This window comes from Dipodomys ordii, unplaced genomic scaffold, assembly GCF_000151885.1.
Source record: "Dipodomys ordii isolate 6190 unplaced genomic scaffold, Dord_2.0 Scaffold129, whole genome shotgun sequence".
In the NCBI taxonomy this organism is placed as follows: Eukaryota; Metazoa; Chordata; class Mammalia; order Rodentia; family Heteromyidae; genus Dipodomys; species Dipodomys ordii.
Genome location: NW_012267345.1, coordinates 1,500,046 through 1,509,664, shown reverse-complemented (window position 1 = coordinate 1,509,664; position 9,619 = coordinate 1,500,046). Strand labels below are relative to the sequence as shown.

Below are 9,619 nucleotides of genomic sequence, written 5' to 3'. Positions count from 1 at the left end.
GGAAAGACACCCCCCACCCGAAAAAAAAGACCACAGCTGAAGATGGCTGCAGAAACCTACTCTGCCCAGAGGTAAGGGGTGACTACCAACACCATCCTTGTGGATGGCAAGGGTAGCGAAGCGTCACTCAGAGGGCCGGAGTGGCTACCTGATGCCCGTGACATCTTTGCATCTCTTACTAACTCTAGGTAAGCGTGAACACTGCCAAGGCGCCTACTGACTAAAGCCAGAGCTGAGGATGCCTCACTGGGCGCCAAGGGGCGCGGAAATAAGTCCTATGGGAGAAGAGCAGGTAAGAGGCTGAAGGAGCAAGATGGCGGGAACACACTGGGTCCAGTGACTCACCTGGAATCCTAGTCCCTGGGGAGCAGAGACTTGATCATGGACCGAGACCAAACCAGGCAAAAAGCGAGACACCTCCAGCCCCCCACCCCGCCCCCATAACCAATAAAAATTGAGTGTGACACGTGTCTATCACCCTAGCTATGTAGAAAGGGTAAACAGGAGGACTCAGGGCCAGGCTGGCATGGCACACACATGAAATATTCAAAAGATGACAAAAGCATAAACGGCCAGCTGAATGTCTCTGGCTCACCTCTGTAATTCTGGCTACTTAGGAGTCTGAGATCTGAGGTTCGCAGTTCAAAACCAGTCCAGGCAGGAAAGCCTGTTATCTCCAACTTAACCACCAAAAAGCTGCAAGTGGAGCTGTGGCTCAAGTAGTAGAGTGCAGCCTTGAGCAATAAAGCTAAGGAACAGCGCCCAAGTCCTGAGTCCAAGCCTCAGTACTGGCACCAAAAAGCATCAAGGCTGGAGGCATGGCTCAAGCGCTTGCCTAGCTAGCACAAGGTTCTAACCCCAGTAGTGCCTCCACACAGAAAGCAGACACGAGGAGAAGCGTGACAGGAAGCCAATTAGCCGTCAACTAAGCAGCTCAGGTATTAGCTAGTGAACAGTCAAACTCCACTGCGACCTAGCTAGTCAGCTCCCCAACAAGGCAAGCAGTCGCCCAGGTCAGCTGCTGATGCCATGCCAGAACGCCTGGTGCCTGTCCGGGAGGCGGGCCAAGCAGGGAGGCAGGTGGGTGCTCCCACGGAGGATGGCATCTGCACTGTTCACGGCCCCACCAGACTCACCAGAGGGCCCTGCTCCAGCCTGGCCTCCACACACACCTCCGCCCTGACCTACATGTGCACACGCCCATCGCTCAGGCAGTGACCTGCTGTCAAGCCACACCTCGGGACTGCTTTCCTCCCACCCGCAACTAACAACAGAAAAGAGCAGGACATCTGCAGCATCGCTGACAACAAGAGAGATGGGAAACGGCCCTGTCAAGCTCACGTGCAGGGCAGAAAGGCTGAACAGGCCTTGCATGAAACTGTCTCAGCCCGTCCCCACCAGCACCCGGGGTTGCTCCGCGGTCATGCAGAGCAACCACTAACACGCAGACTGGCCTAAGTCACCCTGCAGCTGAAATCACTGGGTCAGCACAGGAAAGCCCACCAAAACCAAAGGCTGCTTGAGATGATGAGAACTTTTCACAGGCTGTTCTTAGAATCAAAGAGAAATCTTTATTTTCAATAAAATTACCTGTAAGAGATGGCCCACTGGTCTGCTATGAATATTCTCATCACAGACAGCACCAAAATATGTATTTAAAAAACAAAACCACACAGCCTGCCCCTCATACACACATTGCCCCCAAAGCCATACAATCCAAACCAAAAGGCACGAACAAACCAACTCAATACCTGCACACACAAGTTGTCTTTGAATTAGGATTTACAAATTTATATTCTTTCCTATAGGAAAAAAAAAGGGGAGGGGGAGGACACAAAACAAAAGCAAGAGGGTAAGGAAAAACTTCAAGATGAATGCTTGACATGTCTTAGAGAGATTTAAGAAAACACAGTCTGTCTACAAGCTAACAGAAAGCAAAAGATTGATCAGTGCTTTTCATATGCTTTGGGTGGGAGGCCTTAAGTCTGACGGACGTTCCCGAACAGTGCAGCATTCCATAGTGAGCAGAAACACCAGAAACACCAGGCACACTACAACAGCAAGGGCGGCGTGTGGAACTCCTCAGGGTGTGTCAGTGCACCGACGGCGTCACACTTCCAAAGAGCCAGTGTCCTTCGCCGTGGGTTTGCCAGCATTTAAAAGGGCTGCTTTCCCCCTTCTAAAAGATGCTGGGTCAAAAACAAAATGAAGCACAAGGGGAGAGAGGTTCTCTACTGCAGTGAGCATCTGTCAGGTGTGGCCCCAGAAGGCGGATCCGGTGCCGGAGACTGCTGGGGTCCATGCACAGGCTCTACTTGGGTTCCTCAATCACACCTTTGCTGAGGTCTGTCATTTTGGGATATTTTACTTTCTTCTGGTCCAACTCATTCTGAGCCCAAAGCAGCAGTTTCAGTAATTTTGCCAGCTTAGGTGTGGACTCACGGTTTTCATAATCTAGAACAGCTTGGTTCACTTCGCTCCATACCTGGAAAACAAATACATCTCATAAAGACAACCACACAGGTCACCTACCAGCGAACTGTCTCAGCAAGTTGCAGTGTGTGTACTTGGATGCCCTTTTTACATGAGAAGCCTGCTGCTCCCTTAAATGTGCACTGACGTCGGTCACTAACCACGCTGAAGTCAGTCAACAGTTCTTGCTGGGAGCAGCTTCCACAGTCTGGCCGGCCCCTCCCATCCTCCTGGGGAGCCCTGAATGCAGCACTGCAGGAGCAGCGCAGTGGGCCATGTGAGCTTCCCCCAAACAAACCAGATGGGAACATCTCAGCGGACCTCCGAGGACCGGTGGGCTTCCAGATGTGGTGTTGGGAAGACAGAGCTCCAGGAGGAGGGGAGTCGGCGATTAGAAGAGCAAAGTTGAAGAAATGTATTTTTCTTTTATTGTGTGGCAGTACTGAGGCTTGAATTCTTGCTCTTGCTTGTTCCACTCAAGGCTAGCACTCTACTGCTTGAGCCATACATCCACTTCTGGCTTCTTGCTAGTTAACTGGAGATAAGAGCGCCTTGGATTTGTCTGCCTCGGCTGGCTTTGAATAGGGACCTCAGTCTCCTGAGTAGCTAGGATACAGTGGCATGAGCCACTGGCACCCAGCTTTGGAAGTATGGATTTTAAATTAAAAATTTAGGACACTGTTTCTAAGACACAAAAGAGTTTCTAAATAAAAACAGGAAGAAAGCTAAGAAAAGCTTGCAAAGGGGTTTGGGCCAGCCTAAGCAGGAAAGTCTGAGACTCTTATTTCCAATTAACCACTAAAAAAGCTAGAAGTGGATTTGTGGCTCAAGTGGTAGCACACTAGTCTTAGGCAAAAAAAAAACTAAGGGACAGCACCCACGTCCTGAATTTAAGCCTTAGTATTGGCACACAAAAATAGCAAAGTTCACATATATAGTGACAAATAGAGTATGGCTCATATATATTACACACCAACTAATAAAAACTGTCACGAATAAGCCCAAACATTAAATCTTCTAAATGAAGATTTTAAACTAAACAGCTATTTTTTTTAAAATACATGTACAAAAATGTATTGCAGCAATTGAAAAATCATATCTTAGGCTGGGCACGGGTGATTTATGCTTGCACTCCTAGCAACACAAGATGCTGAGAAAAGAAAGAAAGAAAGAAAGAAAGAGAGAGAGAGAGAGAGAGAGAGAGAGAGAAAGAAAGAAAGAAAGAAAGAAAGAAAGAAAGAAAGAAAGAAAGAAAGAAAGAAAGAAAGAAGTCAAACTTTAAACTGGAGTCCGTAAGCCCAGGGTCATCTGTCTCTCCCCACACCACGGATGGGGCGCACACACCACTAGCCCCTACCTTTTGCCTCTGCATCATGTGAAGGAGGTCTCCAAAGGGTGACTCCTCAGGGCTATCAAAGGCCAGCAGGGCCAGCGTGCGCTCCATCTCTGTGAGGCACTCTCTGCTTTCCTCGCCCTGCTCTGCCAGCTGCGTCTGGGCGAACTCCAGCGCTGCTTCAGTCTCCCGCTGGCGGATCAGCTCGATCAAATGCTGTTGCTGGTTATTGGAAAAGACAGGCAAGTTTAGCCAACACACTCTTGGCAAGTAACACTTGTCATGGTTAATGATAAAGACTGACTGGTTGGCTGGTATATACCTAGAAGAACAACAAAAGTAACGGGTCTAGGAATACAGCTTGATATTAAGAGCAAGCATGCAAAGCCTGGGGTTCGATCCCCTGTATCACAGAGACAGAGAGATCAAAGGAATCAAAGGAGATACTATCTTGTAGCACTTGAGTTATTAAATTTTCATCTTAAAAGCAAAACATAGCTTCTGAAATACATAAAATAGCAGCTAACTCAAACTTCATTTCCATATAAACCAAACCAACATTTTATCAATTAAGTCAGAGAAACAGCCCACTTATTTGAGTCATCCTAAGCAATCTGAGCTTGCTGGGCACCCTACAACGCACCTGAAGATGAAAATAAAGATACCGGTTTGTGTCCAAGAGCTCTGGGTGGAGGCTGTTGATCAGGGCGATGGCCTCCTGAATCTGACCCTTCAGAATCATCTCCCGAATCTTAATTCGTTCATCAAGGGTTTCTAAATCCACACTTGGTTCAATCCCAGATTCCATTCGAAACTTCTCTGCTGCTTCCTTGAAACCCTCTGAAAAGAAAGCCATCTTCACCACTAGGAAACACAGCAGGGATTATCAAAGGCTTTCTCTATGTATGTATGTATGATGTATGTATTTTTGTTGGTTGTAGGGCTTGAACTCTGGGCTTGGGTGTTGTCCCTGAACTCTTCAGCTCAAGGTAAGTGCTTTACCACTTGAGCCACAGCACCACTTCCAGTTTTCTAGTGCTTAATTGGAGATAAGAGTCTCACAGAGGGGCTGGGAAGATGGCTCAAGTGGTAGAGTGCTTGCCTTGCATGCATGAGGCCCTGGGTTGGATTCCTCAACACCACATAAGCAGGAAAAAGCTGGAAGTGGTGCTACAGCTCAAGTGGTAAAGTGCTAGCCTTGAGCTGAAGAGCTGAGAGACAGTGCCCCGGCCCAGAGCTCAAGCCCCACGATCAACAACAAAAACAGAAAACAAAAGAGTCCCATAGACTTTCCTTGCCCCGGCTGGCTTTGAACCGTGATCCTCAGAGCTCAGCCTCCTGAGTAGCTAGGATGACAGGGTGAGCCACCAGCGCCCATCTGCTTTCTATCTTTACAAAGCACAAAAAAAAAAAAACAACTAAATAATTCTTAGTATGAGCTAGTTTTAGGGACTTCATACTACTATCTCTGTGACACTTATAGGTTAAGCTCTAGAAACACAGAAATGACAGGACAATATTTCATTCCTTTTGTCCCATTTCCAAAGCCCAAACCTACCAGCCCAGAGCTTAGACTGAGTACTGGAGCACCCACTGTGTGGCTGGCCCCGTAAAGGCTGGGATTAGGTCAGGATGTCGGCTCCAGGTGAGGCAGGCAGTGCGGTGCCTCCGTGGGACTGCTGAACTTCTACACTGGCTCCCGCTCTTAGCAAGAGCCTGCAATCCTCTCCAACATGAAAGCAAACCACATGAAAGCCTAGATCTTGTCAGCTTTCTAAGAAATGTTAGGAGAGATTAATTTGGGAGGGAGGGGACACTACAGATGAACAGGAAGACAACATCTCATTCTGTTTCACTAGGGATGTCCTCTCCCCAGCTAGCCTGGGTCTTCTTCCCAACAGGAGGAGGATCCAAGTGTACACTCCTCCACATCTCCCTTTGCTCTTTTAAGTTGGGAACAGGACTTCTAGAAACAGGCCAGTACACTTCACCAGATGGTCAAGGACATCAATTTAAATCTACTTCAGAACATTTTTAAAACAAATGTTTATTTTTTGAGACAAGAGTCTTGCTATCAGCCCCGGTTAGCCTCAGACTCAAAAATACCCTCTCCAAGTCAGAAAATATTGTAGAGTGCTTACATAGCAGGCACAAAGCACTGGATTCTATTCCTAGTACTACCAAAACAAAACAACAAAACCCATTAAAGGCCAAAAAAACAGGTTTTTTCCCCCTAAGGTCCAGGCCTAGAATAATGATCCTATCTCCATATAACATAATTTTTACAGATGGCCATACAAACACTAGTAATATTATAATATATAATATTCTAGATACAAATACTTTCCCTCAGTCTATACCCTAGCTCTTTCGTTGTTGGTTGTGGGGCTTGAACTCTGGGCTGGGGCGCTTCAGCTCTTCAGCTCAAGGCTAACATCTACCACAGTGCCACTTCTGGTTTTCTGGTGGTTTACTGGAGATAAGAGTCTCATAGACTTTTCTGCCCAGGCTAGCTTTGAACCATGATATCTCAGCCATCATATCTCAGCCTCCTAAGTAATTAGGATTACAGGTGTGAGCCACACCAGTGCCTGGCTCATTGTGGTTTTATAATGTCTGAATACAACATAACTTTACCATTGAGCTTCATGGCTCAAACTTTACTTGAACAAAAAGGGAGAACTATATTCAACTGGTCATGTGCTCAGAGCCAGTCATTACCTGTGACTAGGTAGTTCATGATGAGACGATTCATGTCTGCTCGTTGAACATGTAAGTTATTGAGCTTTTCCATCCATTCATCTTTCGTTATTTCATCGGGTTTTTCTGCATAACTCATTCTGATTTATTTCTACAGAAAAAAATACTTGAATAATAGGTGAAGTCTATGCCCATTATGATTATTTCAGAAAATACATAGCAACGAATTAAGAAGTAAAGAGCAGTAAGACACCCTCCCCTTTTTTATCGGTTGGTTGTGGGGCTTGAACTCAGGGCCCTGAGATTTTTTTGTGTGTGTGTGCTCATGGCTAGAGTTCTACCACTTTGAGCCCTAGTTCCAATTTGGCTTTTTGGTGGTTAATTAGTCTCATGGACTCACCATTCTGGGTAGGCTTTGAACTGAGATTCTCAGGTCTCAGTCTCCTGAGTAGCTAGATTTATAGGTGTGAGCCACCAGCACCCTGACAGGAGATACATTCAATCTTGATAACAGTGTAAGACCCAAATGAATGTTTGGGAAACAGCAAGAAAAATGATACATTTAGAAACAACTAGCATGAATGCAACAACTCTCTCAGAATTAAGAGGTCTTGTCATCAGATCCATAAAGGCCTTAAGAGTTGAGGGATTTGGTTAGATTTCCCACAAAGTACAAAGGACAGCCACTGCAGTTAAGACACTAAAAAATTATGTGCTATAATATATGTATTAAAAAGGAGACTACAATGCTGGGCGCCAGAGCTCATGCCTGTAATCCTGGCTACTCAGGAGACTGAAACCTGAGGATTGTGGTTCAATGTCAGCCCAAGTAGGATGCTGGAAGTGGAGTTGTGGTTCAAGTGGTAGAACAGTAGCCTTGAGCCAAAAAGCTCAGGAACAGCATCCAGGCCCTGAGTTCAAGCCCCAATACTGATGTGCATTCGCAGGCACGCACGCATACACACACACACACAGTAGACTACAATCTCATACCAATAGTCTGACAAAAAACTGAAAGTGACAAGGCCAAGAGTTAACAAAAGCATGGTGTTCTCTTGAAAATTTTTACTCTAGTGTCAACAGACCAATAATGGTGTAAATAATTGCACATTCCTTGTAAAACTGCCAATGGTGTCCCTTACAACTGGCAAATCTATTCCTGCTATACCTAAATCATACATAAAAACATCATACATCAAAGACAACTGTTCACAGAAGCACTGTTCAAAATGACAAATGTGAAATCTACCCAACCAATGTTCATCTAACAGGACCATGTACAAAGGAACTGGGGTATAACCCATGTCCAAAAACCCTCAGGCAGGTGTATTCTGGAATTTAGAACATCACAGATTATGCACAGACGACATGGTACAACTTACTAATAGTTTATGACACCTTACACAGCATTCTGGGAAGCACCCCACAGCCAGGTTGTTTCTTCAATGAACCGTGTGTATTCACATTAAGTGCAAGGAAGGCCATTAAACTTTGCCACCAAATAGGTTGAAAACTACTTTTGGTTTCAGAGATGCCTGGATTTGAGAAGGGCTATAGTCATATATTACACACAAAACTTAAGCAATTAAATGAAGCCACAGACAATCACATGGAAAATTGTCATGAAACTATGTTAATGGCAACCAAAAAATCAACAAATGAAAAACCAAGTTAGAGTCACAAGTGTGACATGAATTTTTTGGGAAAAAAAGGCAATATAAACTACATGTGCTCTAGCAATATGTGGCCTTTTTATTTGGGGATTTTTTTCTTTGCTTTTTTTGGTCAGTTGTGGGGCTTGAACTCAGGGCCTGGGCACTGTCCCTGAGCTCTTTTGCTCAAAGCTACGGGTCTACCACTTTGAGCCACATCTCCATTTCCTGTTTTCTGGTGTTTAATTGGAGTTGAGTCTCATGGACTTTCTTGCCCTGGATGGCTTTGAACTGTAATCCTCAGCTCTCAGCCACCTGGGTAGCTAGAACACGGGCATAAGCCACCAGCACCTGGCTTTGTTTTGCATATTTAAGTGCAAGCATGAAAGCTAGCACTCAGGTGGTGGAACCTGTGGAAGGAGGGTGTAGGGCAGAGCCACAGGGCAGCTGTGCCAGTTTTGGGAGTACCAACTAGTCTCTTAAGGTGAGTGGTGAGGTAACATTGCATACTGTGTTTTCATACTTTGTCACTGATACCACTTTGCAGACAGCAGAGTATTAGGTAATTTAGTTAAAAAGTGGCTCTGGTTTCTGGGCTCACAATGGATAAATGTGTGGAGAGAGCTGAGCAGCGCGGTTAACAGGAGACACTCCAGTCAGAGAAGACAGAGCATCAGAAACCAGCCTGGGTCAGGAAGCTTTGGCCTGAGAGCCAAGGGCAGCTGCTTGCGGGACTGAACTTGTGAGACAAACGCAAGGCGGGAAGTGAAGCCCAGCAAATGCGGATGGACAGGGTCAAACTACTCGCTATGCGTGGGAGCAGAACTGAGCCCTAGTGAGCTGGAGAGGCGCATGTGCTCAGGATACACTGCAAACACCCATGCATGATCACCATGAAACCCCTGTTGTACAACGAATAGTTGCTAATTTAGAAAAAGGAAGCTGACCAAAAATAAGTAGAAGAAACTGGAGGACAATCGTAGACCAGAGGTTTGAAGTGTGAGGCCACAAAGAGGAGGAGGGCTGGGAGGAGGAACAGGTTTGAGCAGCAGGGCGGCCTGTGTGGCTACCAGACCGGCATCTAGATGACAGATCCTGGGCTCCACACACGCTAATTATGAAAACACACCTAACACATATCGTGTGTGTACACAGACACGCATAACATATCGCATGTGTACATTGACACACCTAACATACCGTGTGTGTACAGACACGCATAACACACATCGTATGTGTGTACACAGACACGCATAACACACATCGTATGTGTGTACACAGACACGCATAACACACATCGTCCGTAAGGTGCACGCGCGACCAAGACCACCTAGGGAGGGGCCGCAGGCCGGTCGGGGTCTGGGCCGTTCGCGGGGAGCGAGCCCGGCCTTGGGCGGTAAAGCGGACCTGCAGGGGCCGGCGACGCGGCGGACAGCTCTTCGGCAGCCGCCCTCCCCGGACC

At 46.5% G+C, this 9,619-nt stretch overlaps 1 protein-coding gene across 1 annotated transcript; it reads right to left on the bottom strand.

Moving 5' to 3' along the window:
* Nucleotides 1-1,551: 1,551 nt before the first annotated feature.
* Nucleotides 1,552-6,658, bottom strand: Gid8 (GID complex subunit 8). Its single transcript, XM_013030375.1, has 4 exons — nt 6,527-6,658; nt 4,449-4,645; nt 3,830-4,027; nt 1,552-2,485 (listed from the first exon to the last, which is right to left on the bottom strand). The coding sequence occupies exons 1-4, from the start codon at nt 6,642-6,644 to the stop codon at nt 2,312-2,314; spliced, it is 687 nt and encodes a 228-aa protein (XP_012885829.1). The 5' UTR covers nt 6,645-6,658; the 3' UTR covers nt 1,552-2,311.
* Between the last annotated feature and the right edge of the window lie 2,961 nt (nt 6,659-9,619).

Coding starts and splice junctions, on each gene's coding strand:
- Gid8 (XM_013030375.1), bottom strand. CDS start 6,644: ATGAGTTATGCAGAAAAACCCGATGAAATAACGAAAGATGAATGGATG. Junction 4,646..6,526: donor CATGAACTACCTAGTCACAG/GTAATGACTGGC, acceptor CTTTCTTTTCAG/AGGGTTTCAAGGAAGCAGCA. Junction 4,028..4,448: donor ATCTTTATTTTCATCTTCAG/GTGCGTTGTAGG, acceptor TCCAATAACCAG/CAACAGCATTTGATCGAGCT.